Source organism: Lethenteron reissneri, chromosome 49, assembly GCF_015708825.2.
Source record: "Lethenteron reissneri isolate LAM-NWPU_2019-01 chromosome 49, ASM1570882v1, whole genome shotgun sequence".
NCBI lineage: Eukaryota > Metazoa > Chordata > Hyperoartia > Petromyzontiformes > Petromyzontidae > Lethenteron > Lethenteron reissneri.
The window spans coordinates 4741797-4765076 of NC_083827.1; the positions used below are offsets into that span (position 1 = coordinate 4741797).

Sequence of the window (23280 nt, forward strand, 5' to 3'; positions counted from 1 at the left end):
CTTCTACGTGACTTTACCGAAAGAGCCAAGAAGATCATCATGATCATCATCAGTAGCAGCAGCATCAGCAGCAGCAGTCATGGCCTATCCACTGCTGGATGGAGGGCCTCCCCAAGTCGTCGTCATCTATCACCTGTGATGGGGACGATGCCGAAAGAACATTCAGCAAATAAAGGCAGCGTCTCCACACGGCGGCCCCAAAACACTCGTAAGCCAAAACCATCGTTTATTGTCACTTCTGTTTTTTTTATATATCTTTATATATATATTTACACAATCATCAACCACACGCAACGCATGGCATTTCAATTCCGTATGTACAAGCAACAAGTGTGCGCGTCTGTGTTCTTGTGTGATATTTGTGCTCACCGAGAGCACTTGCCCCGACAGCCTGCATGTCTTTACGGGGGGAGGGGGTGCCTTTGTCTTTGTGTGTACGTGTGTTTGTGCGCACAAATAACGCAACAGATACCCATTTGAGGCTGAGTCGACGTCGGCGAGGCACAGGCCAATCCCAGGTGCACATGTAACAGCAAAGGTAGCGATGTTACACTCTTACTTTGCACGTGGTACCCCCTTAGGTCGACTCAGCCTCAAATTATTACGTAGCTAGTGCAGTGTGTGAAGAACTCAGCAGAGGAGAGACAAAGGCGGACGGGTGTGTAAAAGTTGTCAACGCCATCTCACCACGTGCCATATTGGCCTTAATCATAGGTGCTCGTTAACAGCTCTACGCCCCAAACAGTCTGTATGGCTGTATGGGTGACCACTGTCTGTGTGTTGATACGCGTGTGTATGTGTGCGCGTTCAGTTGCATACATAATCGTAGTAAAAGCATTTTTGCAATTACAAAAATAAATATTAATATTAATAACAATACCGCAGGACTTGCCATGACATTAAAATTCACAAACGCTCAAAAATGAGTTCTTGCAATATTTTACAAACATTTTTTTGATATATGTCATATTTATATAATTTTCCTGCCACCCCCCCCCCCGCTTATTTTAAATCAATAGACTTTCATATCGCATTACAAAACATGTTATTCTTTCCTATTCGTGTTTTGTTTGTTTAAATACCGTGTGTTGTTTTCAAGTCGTCTTCACACCAGAGTGACCAGTTGCGCCGCTCTCTCTCTCTCATTCCGTGTGCTGTGAATTAAGGGCCATTGCCCGAAACGTCGCCTATTTGATAGGCCTCCTCTTTAAAGGCCACCGTGTTATTGACACACGCGTTTTTTGTTGTTGTTTTTGTTGTTGTTGTGCTTTTTATTTGACCAGGTGAGGCCCCACCGAGCTATGTAGCTCTTGTTCAGAAGCGTCCAGGCTATCACAAATGATAGCTCAACAAAGTGGCCCATTGCGTGCAAATTTAGAGCAGCCAAATCCTCTGAGCGGGGTGATGATGATTCCAAATGTGGACGGAAAACCCGGAGAAAAATCCACGCGACTACGGTGGAGAAAGAATATGCAAACTCCAAATATACAGCAGCAGGCGTTAAGGTCTGGATCGAACCTATGACCTCCTGTATACCAGGCAAGGTAGTTAACATCTCCTAGCCACCGTGATGATGATGAGAGATAGAAACCACAAACTCCAAATATACAGCAGCAGGCGTCATGGGTCTGGATCGAACCCACGACCTCCTGTATACCAGGCGAGGTAGTTAACATCTCCTAGCCACCGTGATGATGATAAGAGATAGAAACCACAAACTCCAAATATACAGCAGCAGGCGTCATGGGTCTGGGTCGAACCCACGACCTCCTGTATACCAGGCGAGGTAGTTAACATCTCCTAGCCACCGTGATGATGATAAGAGATAGAAACCACAAACTCCAAATATACAGCAGCAGGCGTCATGGGTCTGGATCGAACCCACGACCTCCTGTATACCAGGCGAGGTAATTAACATCTCCTAGTCACTCTGGCTCGTGCACCACGCACCAGAGGCATCACCGAATAATTCGCTGATATTATTTTTCAGTATTATTACTGGGCTTGTTTAAGATGGGAATACTCGTAGCGTTTCAAAACCCTTTTTTCGCAGGGGTCTCGCCAAGTTTTCGCAATAGGGTGGCGCTAACTGCTATTCACATTCCAATTGAGTAAATATCAGAGTTTAATCCTTCATTTTTTTCGCCGAATATGTACCCCGGCGCCGTGGGGACATAATGGCCTCCTGTTTGCTAATGACGCCACGCGATTTTTAACGTCCGCTGTGTACGAAGCAGACGGACACGCGTAATAATACCGCAGTATTAACCAGGGCAGCCGCCGAATTGCACTGCAAACGAGCGGCAAACGCACTGACGCTGAGCCGTGTCTCATATGTCGACATCTCTTGCGCACAAACGGTTGCGAGGAGTTGCCCACAACCGGTTGCGACGAGTTGCGTGCAACCGGTTGCTCACAGTAGACACAGACTCGACTCTCAACCGTCGATCTGCTCGTCGATTTCTTTTTATTTATAGAGACGTCATCACCACGTGACGCAGTTGCGACACTATGATTGGTCGTCACGATCGTGAACACGCCCATTAATTTCCTATCTGCGCAACTTCTCGCTCAGATGCGGACAAATCAGTTGCAGGCAATTAAGTTGACGACGACGATGATGATGATGATGGTAACGAGGATGAATTACCATCAATCTAAGAACCGGTATTTGGCATATGATGGTGGGTTTTTTTACGCACTGAGCTTTAGTTGATTGCGCAACTCTCCGCTCGGATGTTTGCGAGGGTTGACACTTTGAGAAGGGTTTGAATGCGCAACTGATTGCTCAGGTGTGGAGCCGACTTGACTCACTCGCTCTCTCGTTTGTTCGAAATAAATTCTAATTATAAATTAATAGCACGTTCATTAATAAACCTGAGACAATGCATTTGATCTACAGATACAGAAAATAACTACTTTTCGTGTAGCAATGTACAAAAGTTGAAGATGCACTCTCCCCGTCTTCATCATCATCATCAGTCTCCAACTCCTCCTCGCGGTGAGAGGGGGAGGGTGAGTGCCATTGTGTGCGAGTGTGATTATGTGTGAGTGAGCGAGTGTGTGTGAGTGAGTGATTGTGTGTGTGAGTGTGATTGTGTGTGAGTGAGGGTGTGTGTGAGTGAGTGAGTGTGAGTGTGATTGTGTGTGAGTGTGAGTGAGTGTGAGTGAGTGTGATTGTGTGTGAGTGTGTGGGAGTGTGATTGTGTGTGAGTGAGGGTGTGTGTGAGTGAGTGTGTGTGAGTGTGATTGTGTGTGAGTGAGGGTGTGTGTGAGTGAGTGAGTGAGTGTGAGTGTGATTGTGTGTGAGTGTGTGAGTGAGTGTGAGTGAGTGTGATTGTGTGTGAGTGTGTGGGAGTGTGATTGTGTGTGAGTGAGGGTGTGTGTGAGTGAGTGTGTGTGAGTGTGATTGTGTGTGAGTGAGGGTGTGCGTGAGTGAGTGTGTGGGAGTGTGATTGTGTGTGAGTGAGGGTGTGTGTGAGTGAGTGTGTGTGAGTGTGATTGTGTGTGAGTGAGGGTGTGCGTGAGTGAGTGTGTGTGAGTGTGATTGTGTGTGAGTGAGGGTGTGCGTGAGTGAGTGTGAGTGTGATTGTGTGTGATTGAGTGTGGATGGGGGTGGGTGTGAGTGGGGGGTGTGTGAGTGTGATTGTGTGTGAGTGAGGGTGTGTGTGAGTGAGTGTGTGTGAGTGTGATTGTGTGTGAGTGTGAATGAGTGTGATTGTGTGTGAGTGAGGGTGTGAGTGTAATTGTGTGTGAGTGAGTGTGTGTGAGTGTGATTGTGTGTGAGTGTGAGTGAGTGTGTGTGAGTGTGATTGTGTGTGAGTGAGGGTGTGTGTGAGTGTGAGTGAATGTGATTTTGTGTGAGTGAGTGAGGGTGTGTGTGTGAGTGAGTGAGGGTGTATGTGATTGTGTGTGAGTGTGTGTGATTTTGTGTGAGTGAGTGTGATTGTGTGTGAGTGAGGGTGTGTGTGAGTGAGTGTGTGTGAGTGTGATTGTGTGTGAGTGAGGGTGTGCGTGAGTGAGTGTGTGTGAGTGTGATTGTGTGTGAGTGAGGGTGTGCGTGAGTGAGTGTGAGTGTGATTGTGTGTGATTGAGTGTGAATGAGAGTGAGTGTGAGTGAGGGGTGTGTGAGTGTAATTGTGTGTGAGTGAGGGTGTGTGTGAGTGAGTGTGTGTGAGTGTGATTGTGTGTGAGTGTGAATGAGTGTGATTGTGTGTGAGTGAGGGTGTGAGTGTAATTGTGTGTGAGTGAGTGTGTGTGAGTGTGATTGTGTGTGAGTGTGAGTGAGTGTGTGTGAGTGTGATTGTGTGTGAGTGAGGGTGTGTGTGAGTGTGAGTGAATGTGATTTTGTGTGAGTGAGTGAGGGTGTGTGTGTGAGTGAGTGAGGGTGTATGTGATTGTGTGTGAGTGTGTGTGATTTTGTGTGAGTGAGTGTGATTGTGTGTGAGTGAGGGTGTGTGTGAGTGAGTGTGTGTGAGTGTGATTGTGTGTGAGTGAGGGTGTGCGTGAGTGAGTGTGAGTGTGATTGTGTGTGATTGAGTGTGAATGAGAGTGAGTGTGAGTGAGGGGTGTGTGAGTGTAATTGTGTGTGAGTGAGGGTGTGTGTGAGTGAGTGTGTGTGAGTGTGATTGTGTGTGAGTGTGAATGAGTGTGATTGTGTGTGAGTGAGGGTGTGAGTGTAATTGTGTGTGAGTGAGTGTGTGTGAGTGTGATTGTGTGTGAGTGTGAGTGAGTGTGTGTGAGTGTGATTGTGTGTGAGTGAGGGTGTGTGTGAGTGTGAGTGAATGTGATTTTGTGTGAGTGAGTGAGGGTGTGTGTGTGAGTGAGTGAGGGTGTGTGTGATTGTGTGTGAGTGTGTGTGATTGCGTGTGAGTGAGGGTGAGTGTGAGTGATTGTGTGTGAGTGAGTGAGGGTGTGTGTGTGTGAGTGAGTGTGAGTGAGTGAGGGTGTATGTGATTGTGTGTGAGTGTGTGTGATTTTGTGTGAGTGAGTGTGAGTGTGATTGCGTGTGAGTGAGGGTGAGTGTGAGTGAGTGTGTGTGAGTGTGATTGTATGAGTGTGATTGTGTGTGAGTGAGGGTGATTGTGAGTGAGGGTGTGTGTGAGTGTAATTGTGTGTGAGTGTGAGTGAGGGTGAGTGTGAGTGAGTGTGAATTAGGGTGTATGGGAGTGTGAATGTGTGTAAGGGTGGGTGTGTGATTGTGTGCGAGTGAGAAAGAGTGTGTGAGTGTGATAGTGAGTGTGTGTATGTGAGTGTGAGCGCGTGTATTACATGTGTATGTATTTGTGTGTAACACAAACCCGAACCCTCCCCTAGGTCGACTCAGCCTCAAACGAGTACCTGGTGCAATGTGGTAACATCGTCATTGTGAAGACAAAGGCGACCCGGCGTGGTGATGGCCACCCACCTCCTCTTGTGCCGTGCCGGCCTTCATAGGTGCTCGCTAACAGCACTTGCCCCAAAAGTCCGTTGAGGCTATACGGGGGATCTTTGTCTTGCAATGTGTGTAACGTGTGTGTGTGTGTGTACACGGTCGTGCATTCACGCACAGTAATTGGAGCGTGCAGTTCATCTATCTGGTGATACAGCGACCTCTGCCTGAAACACATGTTGGCACAGCGACACACACACAGACAGACACACATACACGCACACAGATAAATGCACGCGCATATATACAGCAACACACACACACGTGCACACATATTGCAGCCCACCCAGACACACGGGTAAAACCAGTAACACACACACATACATACAGACACAGAGACAGCCATACACACATGCAGCAACACATATACACACGCCCACAAATACATCTACACACACACACACCAATACATTCAGATATATACAGCAACACAGGACAAACGAACATACAGACACACATACATACATGCATCCATACAAATACAGACACACACAGAACGAACACACACACACAGATACACATACTGTTCATACAGACACACACAGAGACCCACATCCACATACACACACAAAAACAAATAGACACACAAGGACACACACAGACAAACAAAAATACGCATACATAAACAGGGACACACATACACGTACATACACACCCCAAAACAAATAGACACACACAGACATGCACAAACAAATATATAATATATACAGACATACACAGGGACACATACAAATGCATGCACACACCAAAACGAACAGATAGACACGCAAAAAACACACACACAGACACAGTACAAGCATCGATTCATTTTGTCTTAATGTCAATCCGTGTGAATGAGTGTTAATTGGGTGTGTTTGTGTTGAATATACTTTGTGTGTTGTAGAAATGTGTGTCTGTACGTTTATGAGTTGATATACGCATCGTTTCAAGGTGCACCAGTCCTGGCACCAGCCCAGCCTGGCGCATGCTCTGTCACCGCCACTTAGTGGCGAACAGAGTTGGTTACATATCTATCTTAACTTGCAATAAGAAATACATATCTATCTTAACTTGCAATAATAAATATTTAACACTGCCCTTAATTCAAACACAGAACACCATCTATGAGCCAAACGTACTTTATACGAGCATAGAGTGCAATGTGGAACTACTTGCCCCCGTCATAGGAATGTGGAATGTACACCACTGGCTCAGCAATGTATTCTAGATTTGAAGCTTTCGTGACTGCAAGGATTCATATTCTTAGGTTTTTTCGGTAAAGTCACGTAGGTAATTGTTTTATTTATTTATTTTATTTTACTTTTATTAATTACAATTTTTATTTTTTACCTACGTGACTTTACCGAAAAAACCTAAGAATACTCAGCAATGTAATTGGAACGATCGCCGAATGTCATGTACACGAACGCAAATAAATCATCGTTGTGCTGTACTATGTTGCAAAGTCTATGCTCCCCACCTTCACCAACCCACACTGACCAGCTGCGGGTGAGGTATGGCCAAACGACCACCACGTGAGAAGTTGCCACTGCGTGGGAAGGCCTTCATCCAGCAGTGGATTGACAGAAAAGTGCCGCTCATAATGATTACACAGGTTCACTGAGAAACAGTGAATCCAGCACATTACATTTTATATTTTGCCTACACTAATTGTAAAATGCAACCCGTGTGTCAATAACATTATACGGCCCTGAACGATGAAACAAATATATATTCGGCGACGTTTCTGGTCATGACCCCTTCTTCATGTACTATTAAGAATGGGGCACAGTGAATTATTATTGTTAGGCGCAGCCCTGCAATTCCCTGCTCATGCCACTGCTATCAGAAAGGCCTCCACGAGATGAATCTCTATCGAGCCTCCCCCGTTTGAGGGTATTTGGCCTACTCTTCCTCGCAGGCCACAGGCCGGGGCACCCACGCTTATACCCCCCACCACACGTGACCTACCTGCCGACCGGATGAACCACTCATGCCGGACAGCCGCGGTGTACAACGACAATGTTCTGCTGCTATGTGCAACACATGTTGGACTTCTTTCACAACGCACGTAGCCGAAACCCGTGCTGATGGGGTGCCGTGCGTGCCGTGCGTGCCGTGCGTGCGAAGCGTCGGACGTGGATTTGTGATACGCCGTTGCGATGAGAACTCACCGCAATAAAAACCTTTTGAATAAGGCAGTCGTGTAAGAGCGCGTTCTATACGAGGCAATGGCGGTTGTCCTTTGAATCTGAAATACACATACACATGAGAAAAGTTCATTATAGTTGGGTTTTTTTGGGGGGGGAGGGGGGGTTAGATCGTGTAAATATAAATGTGTCGGTGAAGCCGCCAATTCGTTACTGGCACAGAAAGACCGGTTGTGTACTGGAGAGCAAATCCACAACATTTACAATCTGTATCAAGTCGTCACGCGAGGAACGGTGGCGCAGCGGTTAGCGCAGTCAAACGGACACTTGCTTTTGACGGTGCGAGATTGGGGGGGGGAAGGCGCTTTTTGTAAATCCACTGCTGGATGACCGTCGGGACTCACCCCAAGTCCGTGCTGGTTATGGGGGGTAGGGGGCGTGGTGGAAAAGGGGGGTGTTCGTCCATACTTCACCGCTCTGGTCAGTGCGGGTTGGTGTAAAGGTGTCATTACAGCGCCGGTTATTTACTGTTCGGAGAAATACTAAAAAAATCAAGGATACTGTGTTTACACAAAAATAATAATAACGTTAGTGGCGAAAGTTAAACGGGCATTCAAGTCAACTGAAGTAAACGTGATGTGTAAACAATACGAACTAAAGTAGAGTTATTACAACTAAACTAGGTTTTGTTTAATCTTGATTAGAAGCTTTCAGTGACTGCAGGAATCCATACTCTGTGGTTCTTTCACCTGATGACGGACGCTTGTGTTGCGCCCGAAACGTCGTGATTTATTATTTTATTGTATACCTACGTGACTTTACCGAAAGAACCAATGAGTATGGATTTTATTTTATCAAGAAACTCCCCGTCACTTAGCGATGATAGCTCAACAAAGTGTACTTTCCACGTGGACATTTATCCGCAGCCAAATACTCTAAACTCCTAATAGAGGTTGTTTGTTTTTGTTTGGGTTAGATCGCGTTAACATATAATAAATGTGTCGTTAAACCCGCCACCACCCGACACAGCCAATGCGTAAGGGGTTGTCACATCAACAGAACGTGGCCAATTCGTTACTAGCACAGCAACATCGGACGTGTCGGAGGGCAAACCCAACATTTACCATTCGTGTCCGACGTTTCGCCAGTAATTACAACTTAGCATCATCAGACAACGTGTTCGACTCAAAATGCGCGTGTCTCAGCATGCGTAGAGAGCGATCGATTGATCGATGGCCCATCGTCTTATGCCCCCCTCCCCATCTCTTATCGCACGTTCGACTCAACAGGCGATGAGTCAATCCCGCGGTAGAGAACACTTTGGCCCCGTGTCTTTGCAAGATGTGGGAGAGCCAAATGATGTAATAAGTGCAGCGAGATTGGCACGAGACGCGACCCTCTTGCAGGAATAGTACACACAGTACACACAGTACACACACAGTACACACAGTACACACACAGTACACACAGTACAAACAGTACACACACAGTACACACAGTACACACACAGTACACATAGTACACTAGTATACACATACAGTACACACACAGTACACATAGTACACACACAGTACACATAGTACACACACAGTACACACACAGTACACATAGTACACTAGTATACACACACTCAGTACACACACACAGTACACATAGTACACTAGTATACACACACTCAGTACACACACACAGTACACATAATACACACACAGTACACATAGTACACACACAGTACACATATTACACTAGTATACACACACAGTACACACAGTACACCCACAGTACACATAGTACACACACAGTGCACACACACAGTACACACAGTACACCCACAGCACACACACAGTACACACACAGTACACACACACAGTACACACACAGTACACACACACAGTACACACACAGTACACACACACAGTACATACAGTACGCACAGTACATAGAGTACACACAGTACACATACAGTACACACACAGTGTACACACACAGTACACACACAGTGTGCACACAGTACACACACAGTGTACACACAGTACACGTAGTACACACACAGTACGCATAGTACACACACAGTACGCATAGTACACACACAGTACATGTAGTACACACACACACTACACATGGTACACACACACTACACATAGTACACACACAGTACACACAGTACACATACACAGTACACACACACAGTACACACACACAGTACACATAGTACACCCACAGTGCATACAGTACACACACAGCACACATAGTACACACACAGTACACGTAGTACATATACAGTACACACACAATACATACACAGTACACACACAATACATACACAGTATATACACAGTACACATAGTGTACACACAGTGTACACAGTACACACACAATACATACACAGTACATACACAGTACAACACACAGCGTTGCCCTATCTCCAACCACATAGCCGCATGAACAGTTTCATTAAAACCGCATCGAGCCAATTGGTGAGCCGCATTTACGCGAAATCGCACAAACGCAACCCGCACAAAGCGAAGGACACCTGACTATCAATGGGGAGGGACAGAGTGGTGGGGATCTACAAGTGTCATTGTTAAAGGCGCAGCTCTGCAACTGCTCTCTGTAGCCACTCCAGCAGGATGTGTGTCGTTCCACGCGGGGCCCGTCACGTGTGGATGGGAGTCATCACACCTTCACCCCCGCCACACGCCACCTCACCTGTCTGTTCGCTAGGCCTGTGGCGCTTACCTATTGATGATGGAGTTAGTTTATTCATTGTTAAAAACTTTGATTTTTGTTTGACAGTTTTGTTGGGAAACGGCTCAACGGTTGTTTATTTTTATTTTTTTATAAAAATCAACGCGTGTGACAAGCAGTACGATTAACGGAGTAACAATAGATAAATAGGTGAACAGCTTTTTTTTATCGAGCAAAAAAGTGTTACGATTTTTTTCTTCCATATTGTAATTATAAGAGGAAAGAAAGATAAGGTAGGGAAATACAGATATCTGGCTGTTGCCTTATGAGGCTAGTTGGAATTACTGGCGAAACGTCGTACTCAGTTTGTAAATGTTGTGGATTTGCTCTCCAACACACTGGTGTGCTGTACTAGTATGCTACACTATACACTACACTATACACTACACTATACACTGCACTATACACTAGTACACTGCACTATACACTACACTTATACACTACACTTATACACTGCACTATATACTGCACTACACTATACACTAGTGCTGTACTAGTACACTACACTTATACACTACACTATACACTAGTGATGTACTAGTACACTACACTATACACTGCACTACACACTACACTATACACTACACTATACACTTGTGCTGTACTAGTACACTACACTTATACACTACACTATACACTGCACTACACTATACACTACACTATACACTACACTATACACTAGTGCTGTACTAGTACACTAAACATATACACTACACTGTACACTGCACTACACTACACACTACACTATACACTGCACTTATACACTGCACTACACTATACACTACACTATACACTACACATTAGTGCTGTACGAGTGACGAATTGCCACGTTCTGTTTACGTGACACAAACCTTCCTAGTTGGCCGTGTCGGGTGGTGGCGGGTTTAACGACACATTTATATATATACGAGATCTAACCCAACAGAAAGTATATTATCAAAGAACGCCTAGTCAACCCTCCCTCCCGTGGCGATGGTGGGGGAGGAGAGCCGGGAACTCCACATCTGAGTGGAATCTCGTGGCGAAGTCGAACTCCTTCGAATCCCCGACTGCCGCGCCATGGAGATCGAACCGCCTACACATCCCCGCATCGCGAGCGCGGTCGTGCCGAGCATTTCACACACACACACTGCACGAACAGCAGCAGCATCGCGATTATCACGAATCTAACATAAATAATAAACTCTTGGGATTTTTTCTTCTTCTAGATTTGAAGTTTTCGTGACTGCAAGGTTCCATACTTTTTTTTTTCCAGGTGATGACGGAGGCTTGTGTTGCTTCAGAAACGTCGTGGTTTAATTTAGTTGTTTTCATTTTTGATTTATTAAAATTTTCACCCACGTGACTTTACCGAAAAAAGCCCAAAGAGTATGGATCCTTGTAGTCACGAGAAAAAAAAAAAATCCCAAGAGTTTATTATTTATTTTTATTTTTTATTCATTATAACCGCGATGCTGCTGCTGTTCGTGGAGTGTGTGTGTGTGCGAAATGCTCGGCACGACCGCGCTACTACAACTGTAGAACTGCTGTAGCAGTTCCCAACTGATGGCGGAGGCTTGTGTTGCTTCCGAAACGTCTTGAGATTTTAGTGAAGTGTCTAGAAATGGATCGGGCGGGATGGGGGTGGGTTGGGGGGGGGCTGGAGCGGGTCTGCGTGCGAATTTGTAAAACTGCAGTCTCGCCGCTTGAACAATCGATGTTCTTATCGCCTTATGTACGGACCATTGGACGTATTTGCCGAACAAGTGAGGCATGCCTTTTATCGTGGAGCTAAAAAAAAAAAAATAGAAAAAAAGTTCATTCTCGCGCAAAGATCCCCCCGTGTGTAGCCTTCAACAAACTGTTGGGGCAAGTGCTGTTAGCGAGCACCTATTGAGGCCGAGAGAGGTCACCAGTGTGTTGTGGTTGGCCAGCACCACGCCCGACCGCCTTTATCTCCCCGGTGGCGATGATTCATTTTTTTTAACATCGCAAGAAAGTACTCATTTTGAGGCTGAGTCTACCTAGGTTGAGGTCCAGGACCGGTTCAGATAATCGTCGCTGGTTGTTAGCCGTGAGCGGGAATCGAACTCGGACGGCCGGGGTTCGTAGGCGCGGCGCGCTAACCGCTGCGCCACCGCTCCCCATGTCAGGGTGCATGGAAATCCTACCCAGATATAAACGATGTTACACAAGCGTACATGCGTATGCACGTGTGCAGTGGTATGCGCGACTCGTTAGCATGCAACACTCGCGAAACCGGTGAGAAAGTACACTCGTAAGCGTGACACAAATACACACAACAGTTAAAAATACGCGCGGACACACCGACTTTGTATGCATGCGCTACGTGATACGCGCACAAGTACTTAAACACATGCAGACACCACGACACATATACACACGGACTATGCGGGACAAAGACAAAGATCCCTCGTATAGCCTCAACAGACTGTTGGCGCAAGTGCAGTTAGCGAGTAGCAGCAACGCACACGATGAGGTGGGTGGCCACGCTACGCTACGCACACAAACACGCTTCTAAAACACCAGCTCAGATAATCGCCACTGATGTTAGCCGTGGGGCAGTGCGCTGCACCCATTAAAGCATGACAAATCACAAGTGCACCTAGCCTGGCACGGGCGCTGTGTTGGGTCACGTCACCGCCACTGAGTTGCGAATGAAGGCTGTTATCGATAAAGCGGGATCGATCTTCGACAGCCATGGTCGATCCACTGCTGCACGCAAGCCTTCCCAAACCGTGCGTCATGAAGGGCCGTTGCCCGAAACGTCGCGTATTTCACGTTGTATTGTTTAAGGTTAACACCCGGTTTCGTTGACGAGTCGTCGGGGCTATCAAACACTTCTACAAACATCGTGTTGACTCTTTAACCTAACGCTGCAGATGCTTTGGGTCAGTAGCATTAGTGATCGACTATTACATGCTGCATACACAAAGACAAAGAGCCCCCTTGTGTAGCCTCTACCAGGCTGTTGGGGCAAGTGCTGTTAGCGAGCACCTACGAAGGCCGGCGCGGCACAAAGAGTTTGGGGTGGGGTGTGCCCAATTCCATGCACGGCCGCCTATGTCTCTCCCCAGTGTTAATGTTTGTTCCACGTAGCAACGGGTACTAATTTAAGGCTGAGTCGACCCAGGGGAGGCCCCGGACAGGATCTGATGAGACTTGTCACGTATGTTAGCCTCGTGCACATTGAACAACCCACACATTAAAAAAGTGTTGCGCTTATATTACGAGGGCATAGCTATGATAAGTATAACGAATAGTAAATGTTGTGGATTTACTCTCCAACACACCGGTGGGTTGAAGTAGTAACTATTTGGAAGTTTTGTTTACGTGACAAATCCCGTACTGATTGGCTGTGTCGGGTGGTGGAGGGTTACGACACAACATTAATACTTACGCGATCTTACCACAAAAACCTTTATTATTAATAAAATCTGGTCGCGAAAGCCTACGTGTTAAACTATAACGATACGTACGAATAATGAATCCACAAATCTCATTCGCTAATTACTCAACTCACCCAAACGACTCATTTACTCGTACATTCACCCACATGCCAACAATCTCACTCACTAACCCATACACTCCCAAACTCTCACACACACACACAATACTCACTCTCAAACACACACCACTCACTCATCCGTCTTACAACTCAAGCAACTTAACCATCCACTCACTTCATCAATAACCCACCAACTGATTCGCTCGCTCAGCCATCATCCACATACCCTACTCACTCATTCACCCACCCACCGACCCACCCATTTACTGACTAATCCACTTACCAACCCACCCACCCACCTTCCCTCAAGGGTTCCTCTGTGTACCGATGAGGCTCTTTGAAGCCACTGACCCACCCATCCACTCATCTACCCACCCATCCACTCACCCACCCATCCACTCACCCACCCATCCACTCACCCACCCATTCACTCATCTATCCACCCATCCACTCAACCACCCACCCATCCACTCACCCACCCATCCACTCATGCACTCGCTGACCCACCCACCGCCTCACCCCTCTACTCAACCACCCACTCACCCACCTATTCACTCAGTCACTCGCTCACGCACTCACTAATTCACCCACCCCATACCCATTCACTCATCCACCTACTCACCCACCCACCCACCAATTCACTCGATCACCCATCCACTCACCTTCTCGCCCATTCACCCATGCACATATTCACAGAGGCCACTCACCTTCACTCTCCCTCTCAATTGCTCACTCGTGAGATTCCTCACCCATCAACTCCACCACCTACCCCCTCACTCACCAAACCTCTCACTCACTCAGTTGCTTACTGGTGAACTCACTCACGAACTCGCCCTATCACTCACCTACCCAGTCACTCATCCACTCACACACCCATCCACTCACACACTCATCCACTCACTCGCGCATTTACTCACCCTCTCACCACCCACCGTATAACTCACCCTCTCACCATCTCACTCACCCTCTCATCCACCCACCCTCTCACTCACCAACCCACCGTCACTCACCCTCTTACTCACCCACCCTCTCACCGACCCACCCTCTCATCCACCCACCTTCCCACTCACTCACGCACCCACTCACTCACGCACCCACCCTGTCACGCACCCACCCTGTCACCCACCCACCCTGTCACTCACCCACCCTCTCACCCACGCAACCACCCACCCACTCACCCTGTCACTCACTCACCCACCCTCTTCACCCGCCAGCTCACCTTTTCGCAAGTCGCAAGCCGTGTCTCTCTGAGTCTCCGTGTAGCCGCCCGCCCCGGGGTGCCTGTGACTCTTCACCTCCTGCAGGAGGAGGAGAGGGGGGCTCCCTCTGCCCTCCACCTGCAGCTGAAAAGCGCCGTGCGGTGCCGGCAGCCGCCCCCCACCCACCACCATCATTGTCTGCGGTGATGTAGCCGCGTGCTGTTGCTGCTGCTGCACAGCACAAATCGCTGCCGTTGCTGCTGCTGCTGCCGCTGCTGCCGTGGGAAGTTCCAACAGCCTCAGTGGCCCCTGTGTGGCCAAAGCTGTCTCTGCGTGTGGTATCGGCACAACTGTTGATACGCTGCGGCCTCCGACTGCCAGCGGTTGCTGCTGGTTGCTGCTGCTGCTGTTGTTGCTGTTGCTGCCGCCGCTGCTGCTGCTGCTGCTGTTGTTGTGGTTGCTGTGTTGTTGATGGTGTTGGCTGCTACCGCTACCGCTGCTGCTACTACTGCTGCTGCTGTTGCTATTGTTGCTGTGGTGGTGGTGGTGATGCTGATTATTGTGCTGATGCTGCTGCTGTTGCTGATGCTGCTGCTGCTGATGAGTTCCACCGGTGGCTGTCAGGCCGCCGAGTCCATGATGCGCGGCAAAGTGAGCGTAGCCCGTGTATGCGGAATAGAAGGGGGAGCTGTAATAGACAGGTCTTGCAAGTCCCGCGGAATTGGGATAAACGCACGCGGTGCCAGAGCCGGTCCCGCCTACGACGCCGTTGGCCAAGGCGCACAAGTGCTGATGCTGCTGCTGTTGATGATGCTGCTGCTGATGCGGATGATGGTGGTGGTGGTGGTGCTGATGATGTTGCTGTTGTTGCTGCTGCTGCGTGGGCAGTTGATTCTGCTTGGCATCAGTGGCGCATGCAATTTCTGCCAGCGACCAGAGTTTTGGCTTCGGAGGTCCGCTGCTTTGCGATATTAATACAGACGCGTCGCCACCACCACCACCACCACCTCCACTCACACCACCACCACCTCCCATCACAACGCCACCACCACCGCCACCACCACCGCCACCACCACTGCCACCACCAACAATTACAATCCCCTGCAGAGCGTGAGAAACAGGGGATGAGTCTCTGGGCGAGATGGCATCAGAGAGATTCGCTGCGTGGTTGATGATGTTGTTGTTGCTGCCGCTGTTGTTGATGATGTTGTTGATGTTGTTGTTGATGGTGGTGGTGGTGGTGGTGGAGTGCTCGTCCTGCCTCAACGCGTCTCCCGGATCGAGATCGTCCCGCGGGGAAGCGCTCCGGTCGTGGTTTAAGAGATTGGCTGCGAGGATAGGTGGGGAAATGAGATGATATCATCATCGACATCATCCTCAACATCATCGTCGTCGTCGTCATCATCGGTAGTCAATCATCAGCAGCACTGTCATAATCATCATCAGCAACAGGAGCTTTGTCATCACCAACAGCAGAAGACTCATCATCATCAGCCCATCATCATCGGTAGCATCATCAGCAGCACTGTTATCATCAGCAGCATTATCATCATCAGCAGCAGAACACTCACCATCATCAACAGCAGTAGCAGTATCATCATCATCATCGGTAGCATCATCAGCAGTGCTGTCAGCACCATCATCAGCAACAGCAGCATTGTCATCATCATCAGCAGAAGACTCATCATCAGCAGCACTAGCATCATCATCAACAGCAGCAGCAGAATCATCATCAGCAGCATCATCATCATCGTCATCATCGGTAGCATCACCAGCAGCATCACTGGCATCACTGCTATCATTGTTATCAGCATCATCATCGGCAGCAGCAACAGCAGTAACATATGAGCAAAAGTATAATCATCATCATCATCATCCGCAACAGCATCACTATAATGATCAATGTCAGCATCATCAGCAGCATCCTCATTTTTATCATCAGCAGTAGCAGCTGAGCATCATCACTAACATCATTGCTATGATCGGCAACACACTAATTATCACTGTAATCAACACCATCATCAGCAGCAGCATTAATCAACGTTGCCATGAACATAATCAGCATTGTTATCATCCGTATCAGCTGTAATAGTAGCAGCAATATCATCAGCAAGATCAAAATCCGCATAATCATCAGCAACATCGTTACTACTGTCATCATATTGATCATCATCAGCATCATCATCGTTAGCAGCAACAGCAGCAGGAGCAGTATCTCTATTAAAATGTCATCATCAGGAGCATCACTATCATCATCACCAGCTGTAGCAATACAAGCAACTCCGTAAATAACATAATTATCATGATCATATCCACATGCCTCTTCAGCAATATCATAATGAGCAGCAGCGGGTAGCAGTAAAACCATCATCATCAGCATAATCAGCAGCATCTGCATTATCATCATCATCATCGCCATTGCGTTAACTCACGTAAGGGTCGTGTGTACAGTATACGTGCTAATGTTGAACTTATTTGACGCGTCATTTTCTATCGACCACTCAATTACCGCAGTGTAAACAACTGCGCTCGTACACCGATGATGGTTATAGCGTAGACACACACACAGACACGCACGTGGACAGATCAACATAAACACACGTAACGTCTACAAATAGGCCGCTGGTGGTAATCTTGCCGATGTTCGCGAAGGTCTTGGAGAGCTTCAGTTTGACGCTCGTACCTGGACTATACATGTATTTTTTTGTCTTTCACTGAGCTACACGGTTCTTTTTGAGAAGCGACCTGGCGCAAATGATAGCTCAACGAAGTGGCTTATGACCATCGCGTGGAAATCTACTGCAGCCAAAGACTCTAAAAGCGTGTTTCTCAGTGTGGAGCGAAAACTCGGAGGATCCGGAGAAAAATCCACGCGACCACGGCGAGACACAGAGAGAGACACGCAAATATACAAATATACGGCGGACGTCAAGGTCGGAATCGAATCCTCCTGTATACTGGGCGAGGTAGTGAACATCCTCGAGCCAGCGTGATGATGATGATGAGAGAGGGACACCGCGAACTTCAAATACACAGCAGGTGTCAGGGTCGGGATCGAACCCACGACCCCCTGTATACCGGGCGAGGTTAGTTAACATCTCCTAGCCAGCGTGATGATGATGATGAGAGAGGGACACCGCGAACTCCAAATACACAGCAGGCGTCAGGGTCGGGATCGAACCCACGACCCCCTGTATACCGGGCGAGGTTAGTTAACATCTCCTAGCCACCGTGATGATGATGATGATGAGAGAGGGACAACGCGAACTCCAAATACACAGCAGGCGTCAGGGTCGGGATCGAACCCACGACCCCCTGTATACCGGGCGAGGTTAGTTAACATATCCTAGCCACCGTGATGATGATGATGAGAGAGGGACACCGCGAACTCCAAATACACAGCAGGCGTCAGGGTCGGGATCGAACCCACGACCCCCTGTATACCGGGCGAGGTTAGTTAATATCTCCTAGCCACCGTGATGATGATGATGAGAGAGGGACACCGCGAACTCCAAATACACAGCAGGCGTCAGGGTCGGGATCGAACCCACGACCCCCTGTATACCGTGCGAGGTTAGTTAACATCTCCTAGCCACCGTGATGATGATGATGAGAGAGGGACACCGCGAACTCCAAATACACAGCAGGCGTCAGGGTCGGGATCGAACCCACGACCCCCTGTATACCGGGCGAGGTTAGTTAACATCTCCTAGTCACCGTGATGATGATGATGAGAGAGGGACACCGCGAACTCCAAATACACAGCAGGCATCAGGGTCGGGATCGAACCCACGACCCCCTGTATACCGGGCGAGGTTAGTTAATATCTCCTAGCCACCGTGATGATGATGATGAGAGAGGGACACCGCGAACTCCAAATACACAGCAGGCGTCAGGGTCGGGATCGAACCCACGACCCCCTGTATACCGGGCGAGGTTAGTTAACATCTCCTAGCCACCGTGATGATGATGATGAGAGAGGGACACCGCGAACTCCAAATACACAGCATGCGTCAGGGTCGGGATCGAACCCACGACCCCCTGTATACCGGGCGAGGTTAGTTAATATCTCCTAGCCACCGTGATGATGATGATGAGAGAGGGACACCGCGAACTCCAAATACACAGCAGGCGTCAGGGTCGGGATCGAACCCACGACCCCCTGTATACCGGGCGAGGTTAGTTAACATCTCCTAGCCACCGTGATGATGATGATGAGAGAGGGACACCGCGAACTCCAAATACACAGCAGGCGTCAGGGTCGGGATCGAACCCACGACCCCCTGTATACCGGGCGAGGTTAGTTAACATCTCCTAGTCACCGTGATGATGATGATGAGAGAGGGACACCGCGAACTCCAAATACACAGCAGGCATCAGGGTCGGGATCGAACCCACGACCCCCTGTATACCGGGCGAGGTTAGTTAACATCTCCTAGCCACCGTGGCGAGATGTTAACTACAGAAGCACTAACTGTGGAATGTAAAGTAACTGGGTTTGCAGACCCAGCCTCCAGTTCCACATTGCTGCTGTCTCGAAAACCGCTCAACGATCAAAGACCCCCCGTATAGCCTGCACAGATTTGTAGGGCAAGTGCTGTTGAGCGATAGCACCTATGAAGGCCGGCACTGTGCGCGAGGCGGTGGGTGGCCAGCACTAGACCCGTCCGCCTTTGTCTCCCCAGTGGCGATGTTTACACGCCGCGCCAGGGACCCATTTGAGGCTGAGTCGACCTAGGGGCGGACCATGACCGGTTCAGATAATCGTCTCTGGGTGTTGGTCGCCGTGGCCCGGGAATCGAACTCGGGCATCGCCGAGTTTCGTAGCGTGGTGCGCTCGCCGCTTCACCACCACTCCCCCGACCACGATCACACCACATTACTCGGTCCAATGTCGGTGGACCGAGTAATTCGCCTCCCCCGCGGAGTGTGACGCTAAAGCCGACAGCGAGCACTGGACGCGACACGCTACACGCTCAAAGTTATTTTCGTGGTTCAAACTACAACCAAAGGCTGTGCGCATCTCCCGTTTACGGTCCACCCGAGCCGGTGATGGAAATTCCACGTTCCCGTGGCGGGAACGAGGCAGTCCACAGAACGACTGTTGATTTCCTTCCGCGAAGTGGTGCTGATTTTATCGACCCCCGGACGGCGCGATGATGGGCTGAATCATCCATCGCCCCCTAACGAATATCATCAGCCTTCCGATGATTGTTCATATGCAATTTAATATATTATAATTATTAACATAGTTTTTTTTTTTAATACGATCATATAATGACTGATGCACGCGATATGTGAACTTTGATACCTATATACATACGAGTCAAATTAGAACGAGACGTATCGTTTTACAGACAACGAAATGTCATCATAACTGTGGCTTCACGAGTGCGGAATTGTTCGTAACAAAAAAAAAATGCGTGTGTTTTGGGGGAAAACGTAACCGGATCAAAACCGGTAACCGTTTTCAAAATCGCGTCAACCCGTTCCGGCAATGGTGAGGAATGCACGCGCCCTTGATTGGCACGTGCAAGACGTACAAACAGCACGGCGGCGTCGGTCACCGCGTAGTGCATTTTGCCCCCCCCCTCTGCATTTGTCAAAGCAAGAATACAAGACGTATGTGTGTGATTGTGTATATGTGTGTCTGTGTGTACAGCCTTCACGTGCACGTAGCCTGGCACAAGCACCGCGGTGACGTCACCGACACTACGTGGCGAATGGCGGCTGCTGTTGTTGTTGTTGTACACATGGGCAGGATGTGCACCTGGCCTGGCACCAGCACCAATAGCAACTTCTGCCGATGAAGTGTTGACCGCAAAGTACCGTTGAATGCCGGTAGACATCACCATCGCATCTTACCTATTAAATAATTAGGCTACGTTTTACATAATGAACACAACGATTATTTTAACTCGGTCAAAACTAGGCAATTTAACTTTGACCACTCCACATAATTTGGGTCAAAATAAAACGGCAATTATATGTGTGTTGGAGTCGTCAAACTACGAATTAACGCGACTATTGTGTCTGTATGTACGTGTGTCTATGTAGAGGTGCTCGCTAACAGCACTTGCTCCTACAGTCTATGAAGGCTATACGGGGGATCTTTGTTTTTTGTGTATGTAAAACATTTTTTTTATGTAATCGGGCACAATGCAATGTCTGTTTATATATATGGATTGTGCTATGTGTGTATGTGTAGAATGGGCGATCCATTTACAGATACCCCATTCATTTCAAATGCCCCCCCTTCCACCTCTTAATATGGAACATCTCAATTAAATAATGTCAATAAAGCGACGATGACTCCGTATCTTTACAGAGTAGGTAAACTTACTTAAAAAGTGATATTGGCATTGGTGTAAGACGTGCAAAGCGGGGCTTTGGTATAAACTGCAGCTTTCTCTATAATTAATCCGTTATTGTAGTGGGGCGTCTACAGATGGATCGCCACGTGTTACATAAATGTGTCTCCGTGTTTGTATGTATATGTATGCGTGTCAAAATACATGACGTACGTAGGTATGCATGCATGTATGTACGACATTTTACATGCTATAACGCGCGCGTGTGTGTGTATATCTATCGGAATGTGTAATCCGTATATCATGTGACCGTATTAAAATATCTCTAACCAAAATGCCCTAAAATTAATAACTGATTTAACTTTTGATAACAAAAAATATGTTCACCACAAATTACATTTTAAGAAAGAAAATCGATATTCACCTCGGTATATTTTCAAAATCGATGCACAACTACAACAAATGTTTAAAAAAACTAATTAAGTATTTTTTGCAACACGTGAAGTTGGGTCGTTGCCCGAAACGTCGCCTACTGTATTTGTTTTGTTTTTATAAATGTGTTGACTTTGTTAACTGTTACTTGTGCATCACTGCCAATGCAGCAGCAATAGCAATACATATACATTTCCAGACACTTCTTAATTGAAGTTGTAATAAACTGAAGAATGATTTGCATTAAATCATAAATAAACGTCATGAATATTTAAAGAGCGGCTTGCGTGAAATGTCACGTGTTGATTATGTCGGGTTATGAATGTGATTCACACGTTCCCAGACGTACATGCGCGAGTATGCATTTGTACTGAATGTGTGTATACATATATATGTGTGTGTGTAGGTGTGTGTAGGTGTGTGTAGGGGTGTGTAGGTGTGTGTAGGTGTGTGTGTGTAGGTGTGTGTAGGTGTGTGTAGGTGTGTGTAGGTGTGTGTAGGTGTGTGTGGGGGGAGCGATAGTGTAGCGGTTAGCGCGCTGCGCTATGAACCCGGCGACCCGAGTTCGATTCCCGCTCACGGCCAACACCAGTGGCGATTATCTGAACCGGTCCTGGGCCTCCCCTAGGTCGACTCAGCCTTAACTGAGTACCTGATGCGGTGTGTAACATCGCCACTAGGGAGACAAAGGCGGCCGGGCGTGGTGCTGGCCACCCACCCCCCTCGTGTGACGTTCTTGTCTTCATAGGTTCTCACTAACGGCACTTGCCCCAAGAGACTGTCCAGGCTATACGGGGGATCTTTGTCTTTGCGTGTGGAGCATGCTAATTAATTTTGCGGAGGAGCGGTGGCGCAGTAATTAGCGCACAGCGAGACTATACAAATAATTAGTGTTCATTTAAAATAGGTTAATATTATTTCCACTTATTGATGGGAATAATATAAAATAATGTAATTTATAAATCCAACGAATATTCGCACGAAATAGAGAAAGGTAGGATATTAAGAATAGAAAATTGAATGGCAATTAAAAAAAATCAGTGTGTATCATTTAGTAACCCTAATTACGATGAACACAGACAAATATCACCAGTATAGCCTTAACAGACTGTTGGGGCAAGTGCTGTTCTCCAGCACCTAAGAAGGACGCCACACGCATATACACAGATACATATCCCCCATCTAGTTTTTACACACCGCACCAGCTAGTCATTTGAGGCTGAGTCGACCTAGATGAGGCCCAGTACCAGTTCAGATAATCTCCACTGATGGTGCCCGTGAGCGGGAATCGAACTCGGGTGGCCGGGTTCGTGGTGCAGTGCGCTAACCACTGCTCTACCGTGACCACATACAAAGACAAAGATCCCCCGTGTAGCCTTAACAGACTGTTGGGGCAAGTGCTGTTAGCGAGCTAGAACCTATGAAGGCCGGAACGACGCACGAGGAAGTGGTCGTTGCCAGCTACCACGCCCGACCGCCTTTATACAACACGGCACCAGCTACTCATTTGAGGCTGAGTCGA

At 47.8% G+C, this 23280-nt stretch overlaps 1 protein-coding gene across 2 annotated transcripts in view; it reads right to left on the reverse strand.

Annotated features, from left to right (window-relative positions):
• Positions 1-5142: 5142 nt before the first annotated feature.
• The window catches only part of LOC133354787 (Iroquois homeobox protein 5a-like), a 38761-nt gene continuing 20623 nt past the window's right edge, over positions 5143-23280 (reverse strand). The window contains exons 3-5 of one of the 2 annotated variants that reach the window (XM_061571905.1): positions 15036-16343; positions 7585-7661; positions 5143-5594 (exon numbers count right to left, since the gene is read on the reverse strand). In XM_061571905.1, the coding sequence (XP_061427889.1) occupies positions 7630-7661; positions 15036-16343 (1340 nt within the window). In that variant the 3' untranslated portion in view covers positions 5143-5594; positions 7585-7629. Of the gene's footprint in view, positions 5599-7584; positions 7662-15035; positions 16344-23280 lie in introns of both variants that reach the window. The other variant, XM_061571904.1, reaches the window with a different exon arrangement.